This window comes from Drosophila innubila (genome assembly GCF_004354385.1).
Source record: "Drosophila innubila isolate TH190305 chromosome 2L unlocalized genomic scaffold, UK_Dinn_1.0 5_B_2L, whole genome shotgun sequence".
NCBI lineage: Eukaryota > Metazoa > Arthropoda > Insecta > Diptera > Drosophilidae > Drosophila > Drosophila innubila.
Window position 1 is genome coordinate 5,746,627 of NW_022995373.1, and position 22,080 is coordinate 5,768,706.

A 22,080-nucleotide genomic window follows, 5' to 3' on the forward strand; every position below is an offset into this window, starting at 1 on the left:
TTACTATCGATAGCATAGATTTTTGGACAGCTGGAATGTCATCACCATCGATAATTTTGCAGCTCTTAAAAAATAAAATAAGGAGCGATTAGTGGGATTCCTGAAACAGATTCGGATTTGGTTTTGTTACAGATTTGATTTTGCCGATCAGGTGTTCACAGCTGCTCTATACAAAAAAAAAAATATTACGGAGATTTCATGAAATCAGGTCTGAGGCTGATTTCGTTTTGATTTCATTTCGATAATATGTGAGACCATGCATTTCGATAACATTATTTGGCCACATTTGGTGTTTGTTTACATATTGTTGCGATTTTAATATGGCAAATGTTGAAAGTTTCTGCATTTTTAGAATTGATAACTAAATATCATTATATTTAATGCAGAATAAATACTATAGATGTCCCAGATGGATTTGACAGCTAAGAAAGAGCTGTGAGAATTGAAGCTAAAGCATAAAAACAGGTTAAAAAGATGAAAAAATAATGTGTACAATTGCTGCCTAAACAAATAGTATTATTCTAATTATACTATTTTGCAAGTAAACTATTAATAAGAAGTCCAAGTAAAACAGTTTGCAAAAAAGGTCGTTCCTGAAACTGATTCAGATTCGCTTAAACGAAATCGAAATCAAATCCGTATCTGTTTCAGGAATCCCACTATTGTTTGAGCATGAGCTCGAATCAAACATTCAATTTGAGTCACACAACATCATACCAACAATATGTTGTAATCATACTTGCATGATCTTACTTGTTCGTTAGTGTTTGGGTCGCTTATGAGCAGCTGTACAATTTTGTTCATTTTGTGTTGTTCAACCGGTATCGACTGTGCGTTAAATTACAAACAGACATAAAATGGAAGAAACAAGCAAAAGTGTGTCCGAAAAGATAGCAAATGGCAATTACACACTGTCTGGTCAACGCAAAGGCCGTAGTTTCGTCTGGAACATATTAGCCGAAATTATTAAACCAGACAATTCAGTCTTGAGTGGTTTTGTATTCTGTCGAACTTGCGGTACGGTGCTAAGATACAGCTGCGGCCAAACATCAAACCTAAATAGACATAGCTGCTGCAAAGTAATCAAACAGTCTACAACTTTACAAACTGTGTCGGAGCTCGACAAAGCCGAGGCTCTTGATACATGCACAGCATGGATTACTGAAGACTGCAGGCCATTTTCGGCAGTGCGCGGTTCTGGCTTCTTAAAACTGGTCAAGTATTTCATTAAGATCGGGGCCACTTATGGTGAACACATCGACGTGGAAGACTTGCTGCCTGGTCCAACGGAAATTTCTCAGAAACTCAAAAAGTGCGCAAGCGAAAAGATACAACAACTTAAAGACGAAATTAATAATATTGTGAGCATCGGCGGAGGATCAGCTGTAATCGTCATGTGGAAGGATAATTATGTGAAACGGAACTTTATAGGCGTCACATTACACTATCAAAGGGACTTTAAATTTATTGATATGGTTTTAGGAACGAAATCAATGGACTTTGAAAGATCTACCAAGGACAATATTCTTAAAAAGATAAAGAGTCTATTTAAAGAATTTAGTGTTGAAAATATAGACCAAATAAAATTTATTACAGACAGGGAACCAAATCTTGTAGAGGCCTTAGAACATAATACACGCCTAAACTGTAGTAGTCACTTATTTTCAAATGTATTGGTGAAATCGTTCGCTGAAACCAAAGAGATAGCAGATGTCTTAGAGTCGTGCCAAAAAATTGTTAAATATATAAAAAAAGAAAATTTGCAGTATCTCCTTCCTAATTTATTGAATAGTCAATGTCCAACGATTTGGAAATCGCATTATATAATGCTTAAGTCAGTAATCGACAATTGGGACGAAATAAACAATATTTTGACAAGAAGTGAAGAAAGCCCACGAATGTTGCATATACAAGTAAATATAACCACTGTTGAAGCCCTCGTAGAAATGTGCGAGAAATTTGAAATTGTGTTTAAGAAATTGGAGCTTTGCAATTCTCCAACTTTGTGCTATGTTATTCCTTCAATTTTAACGGTCAAAGCCCTGTGTAAGCCAATAACTGAAGATACAGCTGCAATTACAATTTTAAAACAAAATGTAATTAAAAACATTGACGAAATATGGCTTGCCAATTTAGATTTGTTGCATAAAGTAGCATTCTTTTTATACCCACCAGCTATAAATATGCAGCCATGTGATTTAATTGATATAAAAAATTACTGTATTTCTCAAATGCAAGATACTCGTAACTTAAATGCCACATTAAATTCGGAAAATGACCCTTTATGTCCAACAACATCATCGACTGTTTTGTTACCAAATTTTGATATGGATTCCTCTAATAATTCAGATCAAAGTAACTTAGATTCAAGCTGCCAAGTTTCACATTCTAATGAAACTAGTGACGCCTTCTTTTTCTCAAATTTGATAGAATTATCTACGTCAAAAAGCATAGATAAGACAGAACACGAAGTGGAAAGATATTGTAAAGAAATAGTCGGAATGTCTGAAAATTTTAATTTAATGGAGTGGTGGAAAAATAATCAAAACAAATACCCATACATGTTTGAACTAGCATTGCAAATTCACTCAATTCCGGCTAGTAGTGCAGCAGCTGAGACTTCGTTTTCTCTGGCCGGCAACATAATTGCAGAAAAACTGAATGGACTTGAGTCAGGGGCAGTCAAGAGTTTATTGTTTCTAAACTCATTTTGTAAAAAGTAAGGACGACCTTTTAGGCTGGTCCCGGCTTCAAAATACCCTGCACCTAGAATCCGAAACCCATTAAAGTAAATTAAAATAAGATATTTAAAATCATATGTACTTTGTTATATTTAGTTAGAATTAAGAAAATTAAAATAAGTTATCTTTGTTTAATTAAATGCATAATTATACTAATAAATTGTGAAGCTCGTTTATTTTTCGAATATTTAATTATTTGAGCCATTTCACACTGCAACAGTTCGAGTGTCGGCAAGTAAGTCACAAGCTTCCAAGTCCCATCGTTTGAATGCTACATTACGCGTGATGAAAACAATTGAAGGCATTGAAACACGATAGAAATCGGTTGATGCGATCCCAATGGAGAATTAAAGATCCAATATCCAAAGTAGAATCAACCTTCATTGTTTTCATTCGTAAAAAAAACCAGCCGGAGTCTAACTTCAATAATTTTTCCTAAAAATCTCTTAATCAGCGGTGTTCCAGACAAGGGCGTAGGAATGGGGGGCAGTTGCCCTCCCCTTATACTCATGGCTAACAAACTTTTAACTTCCTTAATCCACTCATTAATTTTTATACATTTTACGTCAAAAAATCTCTAATATAGTTATTAAACCTCTTAGCTAGACATTGAAAAACCGGCCATCAGAGGTGCTTAGCTTCACATCAGATAACAACAAAATTTCAAGCTTAGTGCTTGAAAGTTTTTGAGTATATATTTCAGCTGTGGTACTATTTATAAAAGATAAAGAAAATATTAACAACAGTTTTAATTATTGAAGAATTTGGTAAAAAAAAATATTTTAATTTTGTTTTACAGGTGTGTTCCAGAAATCTCTTGAGATTTTGAAGACAACCGTATGAAATGTTGGTGTTCCTTAAAAATTGGAGATTAAATATTTTCGAACATATTTTTTTTATTTAATTTTGTCAAATCTCTAAAAAATGTTTAGACAATTGAAAGCAATGGTTTTTTTTCTTTTCTTTATCGCTCTTATAAATTTGTAGTACACACCTGATAGGCAATTTTATTTTATTTCAAAACCAATTTCCTTTTTTTATAGATCATTTTTAGAACATGCCTGATTGCTCTCTTAAGATTATATAGGGTGAGTGCGCACATAAAACTACTCTCCGAAAAAGTCTTAACTTATATAGTTTTGCAAAAAATTCACGACTACTAATAACTAATGATAGTTTAAATTTTAAATAATTTCACGGCAGTCGACTTCAGTGACTTCGGAATTACATATTGTACATCAAAAATATGAAATTACTGACATTTTGTAAGCTCCAAAATTTTCAAATTCTTAAAATCATTTCTTTAAAAAATCTCTAAAGATTTTTGGTGTGTGGATATACAATGAAAAATTTTTTTTAATACACGAATCTCGATCTGCGATTAAAACTCCGTTTATTAAAATTGGCTAGTTAATATAAAGAGATTTGTGTTCAGACTAACATTGGTTTCATAAGTGCTCTTGTTGAATTTGTTGTGTTAAATAATCTTTATTAGTAAAACATAAAGAGACAGTCAGAGATTGGAAGCACTTGATTAACTTATTACATTTTTCTCATCTTACACTTGCAGAACCATATCGAATTTCATTTTCAAATTGCTCCGCCTTGAGCGTACCATCTATACTTTCGCAGTTCTTGTTAAATACACTGTAGGCACTCAATTCATTGGACTTCTTTGGCCCAGTTCGGGTATTGAAGTATATGAAAAACAGTGCGGAAAACATTAAAAAGACTAGCCCAAATTTGAGTTCAATTGCTATCACATATAATGTTACCCAGAACAGGAAATATACACCCCAAAGTGTGTACTTGAAGCACTTGCTCTCCTCTCGCACGTCAGCATTCACTGTAACTTGTGGCATTAGTTCGTCATCTTCGCTGGAGGCCACATACTCGAAATCCTCACCCGGTTCACTGGTGGCAAAAGCATCGGAACTCGACTCTTTGGCTGGCTAAAATACACAATATGGATATTAATTAATTAGTCCAACTGAGATCAATGAAACTGTTGTCTTTGTCATTGGAATACTTGTATATTCTGTGGCTGAAATTATACCTTGACGTCGATGGTAGTGTAGCATTTTCCCTGACTGGTTTCTGCACCTGTGCCGAGCATCCAAAATTTTCGAAGTCTTATTTTGATGATGTCCAATGTTTCTCTTCTTTGCTTTTGCTGTCGATATTGCCGCAATTGTTCTTGAAAATCCGCCATATGCCTCTTTTGTTGTTATACTATAATTTCTAATGTAAAGTTGTATTAAATAGCGATGAACCTCGATATGGCGACATTGATATTTTATCGATATTAATTGGCTATATTTCAGCAACGTTTATTACGATATATCGAAAAGTAAAGCAAAACCACGTAGCAAATAACCTATAGAGAAGTCATCGCATACAACTGAAAGTGTCTCAGCTAAAAGCATGAAGAGGCGTCCACTGGGTAATTTTTCGGTGGACGCGTCGTTTGAGTGAAATTATTATTTTTGGTTTCGATTCAGTTGGCTGGCCGAGCTCGTTGCTGGCACATAGTAATTGTCTTTAATATTTTATAAAGAAAAACTTCGTAAATCTAATAATTTTATAAATGTAGATAATAAAAATATGCGATGTGTTGTTTTTATAATTTAAAATATTTATTTGCGTTTAAAGGTATTTAATAAAATAAAGCTTAAAATCACTTTTTTTTTTTTTTGCTTAATGGCAGTAATATGGAAAAGTGGCGTTTCCAACAACAAATAATAATAATACTAAAAAACAATATCAGAATATTTTGCGGAGTTTCAAGTTATATTAATTAATTTCATAAAACTGCTCAAAATCCTTATAGTGCTCTGTTAGCGCGCAAGCAGCGCGCGTCGAAAAGTCATACAAAATGAGAATATTCATCTCTCGCCCTCTTTGCACATACATGTCCTTATGTAGCCAGACAGAGAGAGATGTATTCGGGCGCGCAGGCTCATCTCTATGTATGCGGGCATCTAACAATAAGTGTGTGCATATGTATGGGCTGCTGAGAATATTGACAACATCGCTTTGTTTATAAGTTGCTTCTCTTTAAATATTGTATGTAAGCTTTAATACCCTGTAAAAAAATTTTTTAATGAAGAAATTTCAAGCGCAAATAAATATTTTAAATTATAAAAACAACACATCGCATATTTTTTATTATCTACATTTATAAAATTATTAGATTTACGAAGTTTTTCTTTATAAAATATTAAAGACAATTATTTTTTATAGCTAAAGGGTATTTCATAACACGCATGTCTTGTGCTTCGCTTGCTGTGCCAGCAACGAGCTCGGCCAGCCAACTGAATCGAAACCAAAAATAATTTCCCTCAAGCGACGCGTCCACCGAAAAATTACCCAGTGGACGCCCCGTCATGCTTTTAGCTGAGACACTTTCAGTTGTATGGGATGACTTCTCTATAGGTTATTTGCTTAGTGGCCTCAGCAAATGATTTTCGCTAGCGGTGACAAACTTTTTCTGAGTACCCGCCTTTAGCAGTAATAAGCAACAAATAAAGATTTTTAAAGAAAAATTTGAAAGTTAATTAAAAAAAGGTGATGATTTTTTTTTTAAAAACAATTTACCAAATTTTTCTACATGTTTTTAATTATTCAAAAAAATTAGTTTCAATGCTAATTAAAATAGATTTTCATTGGCATCACTTAATGAAACCAAAAATTTTAAATTTTATGCCAATTAAATAATTTTTCGCTAGCCCTACTTTTTTCAATGATAGTAAAATCAAATTTCATTGGCACTACTTTTTTCAATTTTAATGAAATGAAAATTCATTTGCATTTGCATATTCTGGAAAAATTTTTAAAATTCTAGCTTTAAAATTATGAAAAATACATAAAAATGTATCTAAAATTGAACATCGAACTTTTATTGGATAGTAAGGCTGTCGTTCAAACTATCGGTATTTTTTCTGGAGTTCAAGGCTGCCAGCCGTTTTTGGTCGCAGGGCTGTAATTTTTTTTTTAATGCTATCCAAGCAGCATCTCCTCTGTTTTTTTTATCGCTTAAAAGTTTGAGTACTGGAAGTTAGCTTAGAAGCGAAAACGACAAAATGCATATATTATTGTTTATTGTATAATCACAACCAATTGTCTTTATCGATTAAGGAATAACGGATATTAATTTATTTGAAATTAAGGGTACATTGATCAACTTAAGTAGGTTATAATTTGTTTACAATATTATGTCCAATATTTATGTATGTATGTATACGTGTGTACATAGAGCAACTTGTACAAAAGATTTGATTATTCCAATAACTTTGGTGTTTGATTGCATTTGTACTGCTTATCAATCAAACTAGTCTTTCTTTTCTTTCGATCAGCATAAGATGAAGTGGTGCTCAAATCATATTCTATTTGTAATTGTACACAATGTTTTTCTTTTTTATTTCTACAAGTGATGTATTAAAAATTACGTTTCATAATTAGAACATCAGTTTGAAAATAGCTGTGTTCGATTTCCACACTGTCACCTTCTAGTCAAAATTGGAAATGCTTTAGATAGCATGTAGCGTGCTCATAATATTAGCCAGTGTATTAAAATGAAAAAATGTTCCTACTCATGTGAAAGATCGGCGACTCTTACTAGAGAGCCATGGGACTTCACAACTTCTTGTACTTTTATAATGATGAAATGAATAATAATGAAATTGTAATCAAAATTTTTGCGTATTGTATTCCAAAAGATAAAAATTAAAATAATGTACTTTCATAAATAAATTGCAATAATACAATCAGTAGAGCAAAATATGGATTAACGAGTTTTTAAACATAATAAATGCAAAAAAATGAAAAGAGTTTGCTTATGCTATCGTAGACCCAAATGTTCCTGGAGCCTAAGCTGTCACCACCATTTAACAAATTTTTCTGTAATCAAACTTTTTTTAATGTTTTAAATTTAGAATTTTTTAATAGCTTATCTACAGAGGTGTGCGTGCGTTTTTCAACATTACTTAAAATCACTCAGCCGATCTTATAGAGCATTATACTTTCACAAGCCTATAGTCAATTTACACTAAGGCCGGTAAGCAAAAAGCCTTAGCTCACGGCGAAAGTCGTTTACACTGATGAAAAGGCCGATATTTTCGATATTTACTAAATTTATTATAAATTGTACATAAAGTTTCTATTTAAATGTATATAACGGATACATCATGTATGTCCGACGACAAGTTGAATGCATAATTGAATTAATGAGGAATTGACGGTTTTCAAGGAATATTTCAAATATTAACTGGCCTTTTTTGTGGTGGTAAATTGATTTTTAATCAATTTTTAGCCAGGACTGCCAACTTTTGTCAAAAAAAACGTTATACGGGCTCGCCTAAAAGCCTGTAGAAATATCGTTTCTCTTTATTTTATTTATTAATGATTACTAGCATAATATTGTCGCTGATGAGTGTAGCTGTTTCGGTAGCTCGAACTGAAGTAGTAGTTGTAATGACTAGCTCTGAAGTAAGCTCGCGGAACCAGTAGTTGTTTTCGGCGATGCGTTGTTGCCAGATCGGGCTGTTGCCCGTGATTCGTGATAGTTCCTTTAAAAAGAGCTGATTCGAATTGGGTCCCTTGGTCCGTAGTTATGGTAAGAGGTCTACTGAATTGACAGATCCAGTGTGTATATACTGCTTAAACTACTGTATCTGCTGTCATGTTTGACAAAGGAACAGCAAGTGGCCATCTACTAAATCGATCGATGATAGTAAGACAATAGCGAAGATTGTTGACTCGAGATAGTTCTATTAAGTCCAGATGTATGTGGTCGAAACGATGATCTGGAACATCAATGTGATCGACATCACTGCGTGTGTGACGGTGTTTTTTGGAACGCTGACAAGCGACGCATTGACGTGACCATGCTGTAGAATCTCGGTTCATACATGGCCACACAAGCTGTTGCAACAGTTTGGCTGTTGTCCGGCCACTTGGGTGTGCAAATTTTCCAGATTCAATGACGTAGTTCCTCCTAGCTGTGTGATTTCGTCGTCCTTTTGCTGCTCCTCGAAAATCATCTGTGCACTTAATTCGCTTGGCATATTGATCGCATTGATTCGCGAAAGAGCATCGGCAACAGTGTTGTCTTTTCCAGGTGTATGTATAAATTCAGTTGAAAATTGAGAAATGAAATCCAATTGACGCAACCGTCGTGGCGATGCTTTTGTAGCTTTTTGGGAAAGCGCATATATGAGCGGCTTATGGTCAGTTTGTATAAAAAAGTGTCGTCCATCCAGGATGTGCTTGAAGAAATGGACTGCTGCGAAACCGGTCAGAAGCGCACGATCATACGGCCGCCAGGTATCGTTTTCAAACTGCTCCAATTGCTGTATCTGATGCGTAACTGATGTTTTCACCACTAACTGTGCTTACGGGGCGAGGAATGTTGCTTGCGTAGCAGCTTCTATTTTCCTCTTGCACTCCTCGAATGCTTTATCAGCTTCTAAAGTCATTTTATTTCACGCTTGTCATTTTTGGTTGCTCCTTTGAGATACTCAGTCAAAGGAACCTGCTCTTGTGCTGCAAACGGCATTAAACGTCTATAATAGTTTAACATTCATTGGAATCTGCGAAACTCCATGATTGTTTTGGGCCTAGGGAATTCCCTGATGGCTTTAGTGCGCTCAGATGGGGGCCTGAATCCGGTGGTGCTGATCGTGTACTCAAGAAAAACAACTTCTGTCTTGCCAAATTGACACTTTTGTGTGTTGATACTTAGCCGATTTTTGCGTAGAATTTCGAAAATTATTTCGAGATGCTGGAGGTGCTCCACGTGGTTATTAGAGTTTACGATAATGTCGTCAATGTAGCACCCAATGAATGAAAGGCCGCGAAGTAAACTGTCCATGTGACGCTGGAAGGTTTGTGCTGCATTTCGTAAGCCAGGAAGCATTCCAACAAATGCGAACAATCCAAATGGAGTCGTAACTGCGGTTTTTGGAACACCCTCGGATGCGACTGGAATTTGATAATAGGCACGCACCAAGTCGATTGAAGAGAATATTTTGGATCCATATAGCCGCTGAATAATATCTTCACAGTGTGGAATAGGATAGCGATCTGGAATGGTGCGTGAATAGAGTTTTCGATAATCTCCAGTAGTGCGCCATCCATTGGGTTTTTTAGGGACCAGATGAATTGGACTAGCCCATTGGCTGTTTGACGGTCGAATTACTCCATATTGGAGCAATAGGTCAAAATCACGACGAGCTGCATTCAGCTTTTCACCAGCGAGTCGCCTGGAGGACCAGTTGTCTCGATGTAATGAGCTACGTCAATATCGATGTTGGTTGCTGGGGACGCATTCGGTCGGGTGATATCGATGAAGCGTGTGAGTAGCTCAATGAATGCTCGGTTCATTCCGTTTTCGCTGTTCAAATTGATTGTAGAGACGCTGTACAGCTTTGCTTTATTTAGCTGTGCCTGTGTGCAGTATGATGTTGTAGGATCTATGAGACGGCAACCTTTGAGATCTAGGAGTAAACCAAAGTGGGTCAAAAAATTAGCTCCGATGATTGCTGATTGCACATTGGCAATTATGAATGATCAGTTAAACTTGCGGTGAAGGTTGAGATCAAACGAAAGGTTAACAGTTCCGTACGTGTCGATTACTGATTTGTTTGCTGCATACAATCTAAAATCACTTCGCCTGTATCGCTTGTTTGTGAAAATTGATATCGGTATGAGTGATATTACTGAACCCGAATCAATTAGGAACTTTGTGTTTGAAGAACGGTCGAAAATGTGGAGCCTAAGCTCCTTGTTGAGACGAGCAAATGGGTCTTTGCTGTCACTGATCGCCTGTACAGCTGACAGCTTCTTTAGTTTCCCTGTGGCGTGACCCAAGCACATGGCTGGACACATCGGCGGGCATTAGCATCGAACTTCTTGTGATAAAAACAAACTGATGGTTGTGTAGACAAAGGCTGTGAATTTTGTCGTTTTTCCACTGGTTTACTATTATTGTTGCTGGCCAGCTGTTTAAGCACTTTAAGACGGCGTTGAACGTGTTGTGGAAGCAACGACAACCAACTGACTCGCAAAACATCACTAGATGCCCGTCCTCCAGCAAGCATCGTCATTTGGCGAAGTAAATGTGACGGCTTTTTGTCTTCGAGCGCAAGTTCAGACATGGCTCTGTGTAGTTGGCGATCAGGAGTTTCGGTGAAACGTTTGATGATAAGTGCTTTTAATCCTTCATATCTATTGGACTCAGGCGGTTGCATCAGAAAATCCGTAAGCTCAGACATAATGTTTACATCGAGTGCGCTTAGTAAATGATAGTAGCGTGTGTTATCTGAGGTAACTCGATTTTATGAGAATTGTGCTTCTACTTGAAAAAACCATAGCTGCGCATTATGCTTCCAAAATGGCGGCAACTTGTATGTGTTTATTGTCTGTACCATTGACAAATTGTCGCGCGCATTTTCGTAAGGAGCGGCGTCTAATGGCGCATTGTTACCGTTGTTGTTGTTGTTGTTGCCTACTATATCACCAGAGTCCGGCGAATGAGATGCACTTCCTGAGCTTGATTGAGATGCAGGCATGTTTGCTGTTAATTCTAAGCTGCGGGGTCACCAATGTAGAAATATCGTTTCTCTTTATTTTATTTATTAATGAATACAAGCATAAAATTGTCGCTGATGCGTGTAGCTGTTTCGGTAGCTCGAGCTGAAGTAGTTGTTGAAATGACTGGTTCAGAAGAAAGCTAGCGGAACCAGTAGTTGTTTTCGGCGATGCGTTGTTGCCAGATCGGGCTGTTGCCGCGGTATATTTGAGCCTAACTGTCCAATTTTTGTATGGTAAAGGCATACTTAAGGGCTCTATACCGGATTTTTTTTTGTTACGGCGTCATACCGGTCTCAGTGTAAAAAAAAATACTATATACATTTTTAAAATAAGAAAATTAATAATTTTTTCCTCCTTCCTGTGTTGACATATTTGGATTAATTAAGCTTCCGATAAGATATTAGACATTAAAATCTATGGGGGAGAATCGGCTGGGCATATTTGCAAGCCTGCCCAACGTGAATTGAGGGGGTTTGTTTGGAATTATTATAAAAGGGCTTATTTTGAAATTCAAAAATATTTCGAGAACGTAAAATGCATCTTGCTATAAGTCATAACAAAACCACTGCAGTTTGAGTGATGTTTTATGAATTTTATTTTAAGTGATTTAATAACATACCTTCACTTGGAAAACAAAATACAATTTTGCCAGTTAAATAATACTATTATAGAATGCAAATATGGGAAGTTTTTTTATCCAGTAGGGAACTCCGCCCCCTGCTTGATTTGATCGCGATGATGTAGTTGGCCCCGGTGAACAAAGAAGTTTTTTTTATCGTATGGCAGCTATATGATTTAGTGTGCTGATTTGAATAAAATTTGTTAAGGATGTATAAGACATAGGTAGACACTTGTCAGTATTCACATATAAACCACCAAGTTTTATTAATAGTCTCGGTTTTTTGCTAACTACGCGCCCCACAGTGGGCGTGGAAAAATTTTATTATTTACTGGATCTGCCTGAAATTATATGGAGGCTACATTCCAAATGTACGCCTAAATTTTACCATCTCTAAAATCTTTTAGTTCATACGAACAGACGGACATAAGTATATCGACTCGGCTGTTGGTGCTGATGAAGAATATATATACTTTGTGGGATCTGGCACGCCTCCTTCCCGCACAGGGTATTAAAGCACACACTTAAAAATTGTTGTGCCCCCCCTAATTTACATCCTGCGTACGCCCTTGTGACGACCTTAGAAGCCCTATCAGAATCAATAATAAACAGTTACACTAGGCAACAAATTTGAACATTTTCCGTGTTGCTGGGTCCAAACCCACCTTTTTTTGTATACGTATGTATGCGGTCCTAAATTTTTGTTTGGTATAGTTTTTAAATTTTTTTTTTAAATTTGGCCTTTGATTTTTCTAGAGGTGTGCCCATGTTTTTTGTATCGGAAAATAGTAGATCGAGCTGCAAATATCGAGCTCTCTCAAACTTTGTTTTTTAATTCAAGTCGCAATTTTAATGACAAAATATACGCGTACTGTTATTACAAATCTTATTTTTCTTGAATCGTTTTCAAGTCTTATTTTATCTTTGACAACTTTGTAGGTTATTTAGTTATTTAATTAATGACCGAACTTAGTTCTAAAAATTTAATTCGATAAACAAGCCCAAGTGAGTTGTTGATTTTTCTTGGAAACCAATTGAATCAACTTGATAGATCGACAAACAAATCATCGAGTAAGCGCTTCCGCGAAAATCGAGTTGTTGATGTTTTGATGTATTATTACCAGGGACCGTGAATGTTATAAAGTTTAAAAATAAAAATTGCAAATTAAGAATTATTTCCAAACTTTTATTTAAAAGTTACGATATAACACTTATTTTTGATTTTTATGAAAAAAGTAATATATAATAATTAAATAACAATTTTTATTTTAAAGTTGAAATATAACACTTATTCTGGATTTTTTGAATAAAAATTTATCCCACAAAAAAAAAACTCTACACGAGGTAAAAGTCTAGAGACGAAAGCAATTTCTAGCCCCAAAATTTCTGATATCCAATTTTGTGACGAACAAAATTCAGTTTAATCTAAAAATTGTAAATAAAAATATAACTTAATAAAAAAAAAGCGAAAATTGGCATTGTGCACTGTGAGCAAAAAGGGTAAGCTTCTTTGTACATAAAAATTACTTTTGCGCAGTGCCGAATGCCAATTTTCGCTTTTCTTTTTATTAGTTTATATTTTTAATTAAAATTTTTAGATTAAACTGAATTTTGTTCGACACAAAATTGGATATCAGAAATTTTGGGGCTAAAATTTTCACTAGACTTTTACCTTGTGTAGAGGTTTTTGGGATATCAGAAATTTTGCAATTGCTTTTGCTTTTGACATTGTAACTTTATCATTAATGCAGGTAAATAGTAAAATATATAAATTTAGTTGTTAAACGTATTTCATATTTAAAAATACATTTTTCTTTAATTATAAGGAAAAACTAGGGGGCTTCGCCCCCTGCTCGCTTTGCACGCGTTGCTACAGCAGAGCATACTCTACTGTTGGAGACCCCGTGTTACTATGAAAAAAAAGTTTTTCATAAAGGTACGAATAAAAGCCCCCAAGCACACCTTTCCAATGATATATAGAACATATCTGTAGCTTCTATGGTTTGGAAACTGTTGCGGCTTCAATTTTACCGGGCTTTAGCGTTTTCCCGCTAAACTAGCGGGAAATAGAAAAAAGTCGTAGAACAAACATTTCTAGATAATCAATGAGAAACAGATCCCCATCATTACATCTAAGCTTTTTTAGCGCTTTGATACAAACAGACAAACAAAGAAACTAACTTTTTATTTCATTTTGAGAAGTCCACTAAAAATTTCAAATTTATTTATCTTTTGAACCAGTTAACGGATTTGGGTCATCAAGGTATCAATCGACGCGTATTTTTAATAAAAATTTTAAAAAAATAAATAATTTTACCAAAAAGCTCCAACGGCTCCACAAGCTGCGATCATACAAATTTTTCCTCTCCCACTTACACCCCCGTATCTCATGACCCAGGTTGGTTAGAAAAAGTTTTAGTATGCCATTTTGTAAGTTAGGACTTAACCTTTCGATCGGTATATAACGATCTCATCGGACAGTCGTAGCAAATTTTCCAACTTAGCTGTATATATAGTTAGTCGCCTTTCGCACCCTTCGTGATGCTTTCGTCACTAACGCGAACTGCCGTCCGCAGTGATAATAAGTGTTACTTTTGATTTTTATTTTAAATGTCACAAATAAGTGTTATTCAATAACTTTTAAGTAAAAATAAAAAAAAAGAGTTGAATTGAATGCCTTTTGAACCAATTGGTGTGCTAAAAAAAATAAAGATGTTCTTATTATTTTTTCCCAATCGGACTTGGTGCTTTTTGTTGAAGCCTAAAATAAGAATATTTTTAAGTTTTATTAATACACCATTTGGTTCAAAAGACATTCAACTGAACTTTTTTTTTTAATTTTTACTTAAAACTTATTGAATAACTCGTATTTGTCACATTTAAAATAAAAATCAAAAATAACACTGATTATAAATTTTTATTGAAAAAATCAGGAATAAGTGTTATTTTTCAACTTTTGAATAAAAATTGTTATTTAATTATTATTTTTTACTTTTTTAATACAAATCAAAAATAAGAATTAAAAATGATTTTTATCATTTTTATCGGAAATATAAGTTTTTAGCTTAGATCTCAAATTACGACAAAAATAAGAAATTTTGGTGTATTGCATGTAATCCTTACATAATTCTATCTTACTGATTTATTGAGTTAAAATTTGCTAACATAACATTTATTTACCGTCCCTGATTTTTAAACCACTACTATGAACCTTTTACATTTTACTACGCGTCGTTTAAGATATAACCTATTAATTTCGATAGAGCAACAACACCAATTTATAGCTAGGGATGTTTTTTTTTTTAAATTTTCATGACTCCATTGTAAAGTGGTTTGGACCTTAAAGGACAAGTTACACTGGAAGCAAAACGACCGCGGAATGAAAAAGTTCATATAATAAAACAGGACTTCCAATGTAACTTGCCAATTAGTATGAAAAGTTTTGTGATTTTTTAAGATATCTAAACCAATCTCACATAATATCAAATGTTTGTTGTCTTACCCCTTATATCCGTATTTGGTTAAAATGCGCAAAGGCAGTCCGGAAAAAAATATGTTGGAAAGGTTATAGTCGAGGCTCCGACGATAAGACACCAGTTACTTATTTCAATATATATAATTGTACTTTAAAGAAATTACTACCTAATACAAACTACTGCATACCTTTAGAAGAATGAATTGAAATAATAACTTTATTAATAACTTTGGTTAGCTATTACTCCCGTTCTACTTGTCCGATCTTGCTGCGGTTAAGTGAGATTATAGATAATATTAATAGATAGAGTTATTTATTATAAAAACTGTATTATCTTAAAAACTGTGAGTGTGATGGTTTTTTGCGATTTGTGGGTTCGAAAAGGGGCGTTGTTTAAATTTGAAACTAATTTGATCTCCGTGGGGTCTATAGAAATCTATGTGCCAAATTTGGTTACTCTATATCTTTTAGTCTCTGAGATCCTTTTGTTTATATAGACGAACGGATTTGGGGGGCCGGTAGAAGGCGTGTCAAAAATTTAAGACAAACTTGTCTTGGTTCAACGCATTTGGAGTCTGTGTTTTAAATGTCTTAATTTGGTTTTCTGAAGTATATATTTTTTTCAATACAATTCTATTCAATTCATCATTTATCATCATTCATAAGAAAACATCATTTAGAACAAAAAAAAAAAAAAGAAAAGAAAATTAATACCTACCAAAAATCTCCCAAATTTCCACACATTTTTGGGAGATTTTCATTTGCACCTTTTGATGTGTGCAGAAAGATTATCTTCCAATATTCCAGTGGACCAATAGATTACGGCGCGTGGAGTCTTTCAAAATATTGCCTGAACAATATAATTGCTTTCACTTGTGGAGTTTTGGCTTTTGTTGCAATTTTCAAAGGCAAACATCGAAGGCTGAGAGTTGTTTTGTTACATTGGCTGTGTTAGTGACTCTCCGAGGTCAAGCTGCTAGCTCGTTCTGTAAAACGGTACCTAAAGGCTGGTTAATTACACTAGGCAATAAATTTGGACTTTTTTCTTCTGAATTTAACCAAACCGACTTTTTTGGATAGATATGGGGCCCCAAACGACGAATTTCTTTTTAATTTTTGAAAATATGTTTTTTTTTCAAGCCGTTTTTTAGAGGTACGCCCATTACTCAAGAATGGCAAAAGCTTTAATTTTCCTAAAAGCTAAAGAATATATCTGTAATTCATCCATACACAGTGTAAGATTTAAGCCAGTAGCTTAAGAGCTATTAATTTTTGAATTTAGATATTGTTTTTTTTAAGCTTTGTTTTTTTATCTTTTTTTTACTTTAAAACTCAAGGAAAACTTGAAAAAAATTCTGAACTTCGGTTTTTTTTTTTTTTTGCAAAGCTGCATTAATTGAGCGAAATTTAAGATATCGTATGATTCAATAAAATCTAAGAAAAAATGGCAATATAATAAAATTTTTTATCCATGCATGTATTTCTTGATCTTTATGACTTCCTTGTAGAGCGGCATGACCTTTAATATGAAAATTTGTTGTGTTTTTTGAGATATCCTAGCCAAGCTCACAGAATTTGAATTTGTTATTGTCTTACACGTTATGACCAAATTTGGCTCAAATCGGTCGACTATATCATATAGTTGCCATAGGATCGATCGGTCGAAAATCAAGTTTAAGTATAAAAACTTTTTTGTTTTCAAATATATTTTAACTAAACTGACAGAATATGCATATAAGTTGGTCTTATGCTCCTTACCGAAGTTGCTTTAAATCGATTTTAGTTTTTCTTGAATTTTAAAGTAAAAAAGCTAAAAAAAAGCTTAAAATAACAACATTTTCTTAATTTAAAAATTAATAGGAAAAGTAAAGCTTTTGAAAATCGGTTTTGCCATTCTCGAGTAATGATGACAAAAGTGGGCGTACCTCTAACAAACGGCTCGAGAAAAAAAAGGTCTGTCATAGAAAAAAAAAATGTTTTTCGTCGTTTGGAGCCCCATATCTATCCAAAAAAGTCGGTTTGGTTAAATTCAGAATTGGGCTGTTGCCTAGTGTTATTAGCCAGCCCTCGTAAACTCAATTTGTTCAACTTTGCTGTCGGTATTTCCATTCTAGTGGGTTAGTTTATGTGTAAATTGCTTAAATAAGTATCTTAAATTAGTTTTCGAAAGCAAATTCTACGATATGTAAGTTATTGAACAATTGCGTCGGGCACGACACAACAAAGGTCTGTGCTAAAAGTTTCCAAATAAAAAAAATTTAGGGCGATTTATCATGAATTTAGCCGAACAAATTAGTTTGGGGACTCAACTAGTTTATTTTTTGTTGTTTTGTCGATTTTATGGCCTTGTTACCAACTACACATAATAAGTCTGTCAACTTTATTGTTAAAAATCGCAATCTAATAATAAAATCATAAAAAATTCATTGTATTGGATACTTGGCGAAGCTCCACTTCCAAAAGAAGTTCGAGCGCCACTAGAAAAGGATTTATAAGATTTTTATGATCATGAAGTGTGTGTGCAAACTGAAAAACAAAAAAAAGCTTGCAACATGGCATGTCTTTGCTTATGTCCGCTTCAACCGAGCTCATATGCTCGGTTGAGAGTGTTAAGCGATACTTCGGCGATCCCTCGCCCACGATTCGTTTTTGATCCGATTTTGGGTAACAACTGTGGTAACTAATTCTAATTTCATTGTATTATTACTAACCACTTGTTCTCTGATCGTTCGGAAATTTAGAGTGTATAAAGATGACTTGACAAAATATGTATGCATTTGAAATAGATAAGTAAATTGTAATTATCATAGTTGCTGTGAACTTCCGCCCACAGCTTGATAAGTTTGTAATGATAACCACAGTTATAAACAATATCCGGACAAGACCACGATAAAGAAACCCACATAATACAAGAATGCAAGATTTTCTTCGACACGAAGATCTGATACTCTAGCAGAGCTCAATCAATTAATAAAAAGTTTTGATATATTATTAAAAATTTAGGATTTAATAAAAAAAAAACCTGTTTCCCAAGGCGAAGACTTGGAAGGGGAATGCAGGTTGACCATTGCCTTTTCTGTTCTTTTGGGTTGAAATTTGAACTTATATGCAGAATTTTGTGAAGAATCCATGATATATTTTATATTACTAATATGAATATTCACTTGTTTCTAGCAACAATTTTCTAAAAATCTCCAAATGCAACCCAAAAAACGGTGTTTCTAAAAAAAAGCAACCAATGCTTTTAAATGTAAAAAAAATTTGGAGAGATTTGACAATATTTTAAATTTAAGGAGTTAAATTTAATTATTTTAAAATGTTTAAAAGCAGCATGAATGAATTTATTACTTATAAACCTTATATTGATAATTTTGTTGAACTTAACTAAAGAAACAATCATTATTTTTTAGCAAAAAAAAAAATGTAAAAAATAATGATTATTTCTTGAGTTTTATTTCATTGCTAAAGATTAATCTATGAGTAAAATAATACAAATCATAAATTTGAAGATCATGATGAAATCTCATAGATAACGCTTAATGAAAAACGTTGGTATATTTCACGCTCTTTTAAAGTAACTTGAAGTGAATGATTTTTTTCAATTGAAAAAATAAAAAATAATCATTTTTTACAGTCCTATTTTTTAATGAAATTCCTTAGAAAATTCCCAGGATCTGTGGTGGTGTAATATACTGTGAAATTATTTAATTTAAATTAAACAATCTAAAAGTGATAAAGATTTCCCCACAAAAATAAAATTTACGATTGATTGCTCCACCGAAAGCTTTATGATATAGTATGATAATTCAGTTTGGACGGTCTTACCACGTGTATGGCCTGCATCAATATAACGGACTTTTACCAAGTTTTACTAACTTCGTTTTAAAACTGAGAGACTAGTTTGCAAGGGTATAAAATTATGTATGTATGACAGTATATGCTTACTTGCTTTACACAGTAGCCAAGCTAGTGGTTAAACCCTAAATAAACCATATAAAAAGTGTCCTAATACTCGTAAGACAACTTTGTTTACGAGTATATTAAAACTTGTACGAATATGCATCATAAACTGTTGGTGTCTGTTTTCGCACTTTAAATTACTTTATTGTAAAGATACACTCTAAGAAAGGAACGTGAGTATTATTTACCGAAAAACTAAAACCCAACATTCCAATGGGAAGAATACTCAGAGGTCTACGAAGCCATCAAGAATTTTTGTTAAAGTATGCTAAAAATTTACAAATACCAAACCAGTAAATCTATCTCGATTATATTGAGAGTCTTAACTAGTATTTTTTGAAGTGTATTACTACTTATTTTTTGCCATCAATTTCACTTACAATAACAAATGTTATCACCGGTGATTGTGTTCATATTGTTAAGAACGAAAACTATCTACTTATTTACGTATGGTAGCATACATGTGTATGTATATATAACTCTGACTATGGAGATTATAATCCCCATACACGTCAAATATATGAGCGCGTTTGCAAGTTGATATAAGTATATACATAGGTATATATATGGGGAGCAGAAGTGAGTACAAGTTCGCAAACTTTGACTTTCGGCATCTACAATAACAAAACTAAAAAAAGCAACGGGTAAAAAATGATTTTTTCCATATGTACTAAATTATTTGTAAGAAATATTAGTAACTAGCAAACACAAAATTGTTATTTTCAAGGAGTGGAAAATAAAAAACCAAAAAAACTCGCATGTACTCATTTTGGCACTTTTCGTAAAAACTGAAGATATTAAATAATTTTAATTATTTGGACATAGAAAAAAAGGTTTGTTGACTTAATTTATAAACTTTAATATATTATTTACCATACCCTCAAATATCTGTTTTGGAATTCGATTCCAATTCACTTATACGTGACTCTAAAGATCGTCCTTGGCGGATGGGACTATATCAAGTCGTTGTTCAACATTTGACCAAAGATTTTCAATCGGATTGGGCTCGAGACATTGTGCTGACTATTCTATCAATATAAAATTTTACATTCCATGCCATTTTTTAACAATATTGCCTGCGCCAAGGACAATCTTTAGAGTCGTGTGTAAGTGGATTAGAATCGAATTCCAAAACATATATTTGAGGGTATGGTAAAAAATATATTAAAGTTTATAAATTAAGTCAACACAACCTTTTTTCTATGTCCAAATAATTAAAATTATTTAATATCTTCAGTTTTCACGAAAAGTGCAAAAGTAAATACAAGCGAGTTGTTTTGGTTTTTTATTTTCCACTCCTTGAAAATAACTATTTTATGTTTGCTACTTACTAATATAATAAATTGAAAAAAAAAAATCTTATAGTTTTTTTTATTGTAGATGCCGAAAGACTAAGTTTGTCAACTTTTACTCAATTTTGATCCCCTTTGTATCTTAGGGTGCACCGATGAGTATGGTCCCAAAATAATTGAAAAATGGTAACCAAATTCTTATTATACGGTCAATTCTAAGATGTTTTCTCCGTTTTTAGAGTTTAAAATTTTTGGCTTTTTTGAAATACTTAGCATGTTATTATTATTAGTATCTTACTATTAGCATATATTTAGTGTTTCTAGTCCGATCCATACAAGATTTGTACCAAAACTCTGGTTAGAATCAGGACTTTCATATAATCAAAGGACCAATTGTGCTTAAAACATAATTTACTTACATGCAAGGACTAAGAACACAAAATTATTCAACTCAAAAAGCGGGAAAATGGAATTGATTTTAGAACTATGGTTTCTTGGTGAAAACATCTGAGAATATAGGCAATTCTCTCATGTCGAATGCGACATTCGTACGCATTCAACGTGAAAAAAAAACATATGCGAAAACATTTTTGAATGTTGACAAAAGGCGAAAGCTATTGATTAGCTCTACAATTGGTGTTAAGGTTGATTTCAGTCAATGGATCGTTTTCAAGAAAATAGCAAAAAACCAAAGCATTCTCATGTTCAAACACTGATTTCAACGAAACCTGAAGAAATATTTTAATGCGACTGGTTTTTTAAATATTGTGCATTGATAAAACTTAAAATTTCCTTTTATTTGATTCAAAAATCTTAAGTAGTTTATTTTTATTTAACTCCAATCACCTTCGCAGGCGACCTGTATAAATAATATTTAAACTTTTTAAATGTTTTCTTTGCATTTTCATTAATTTTTTGTTCCTAAAAGAAATTGATAGTCAAAAAATCATTATAATACAAACACTCCATTTAAGAAGACAATCTTTGGCAATACAGACCAAAATATGGACAAAACTTAATTTATTCAAAGATGCAGTCGGTATGCTCACTAATGAACTAAATAATGTTTGAACAAGTGACTTAAAAAAGGTTTTTGGAAGAAAAGTTCAAAAGATGTGAGTTTTTAATCAACTTTAAGTTTCTGGGTGCGGTTGACATTTCTAGAGAATTGCCCATACATATTGTATTATCTAATTTGAAATAGAATATATCGTGTTGATGACCTTTTGAGTTGTTCGATAAACAAATTCGACTTTTAATCAATTCGCTAATTTTATTAAGAAATACAGTTATAGCGATGACAAGTACGAATATTATTGTTCCCCAAGTTTAATCAATGACTATACATTGTACAGCTGGCTCACTTCCAAATAAAATTGTATTGAAGTAATATAAGAATCT

General features: G+C 33.4%; 1 protein-coding gene across 1 annotated transcript; it reads right to left on the bottom strand.

Moving 5' to 3' along the window:
• Positions 1-4,198: 4,198 nt before the first annotated feature.
• On the bottom strand, positions 4,199-4,996 carry LOC117782545 (SAYSvFN domain-containing protein 1). The gene is made up of 2 exons (XM_034619568.1): positions 4,798-4,996; positions 4,199-4,693 (listed from the first exon to the last, which is right to left on the bottom strand). Exons 1-2 carry the CDS (start codon positions 4,951-4,953, stop codon positions 4,295-4,297), a joined length of 555 nt encoding a protein of 184 aa, XP_034475459.1. The 5' UTR covers positions 4,954-4,996; the 3' UTR covers positions 4,199-4,294.
• Positions 4,997-22,080: the final 17,084 nt, after the last annotated feature.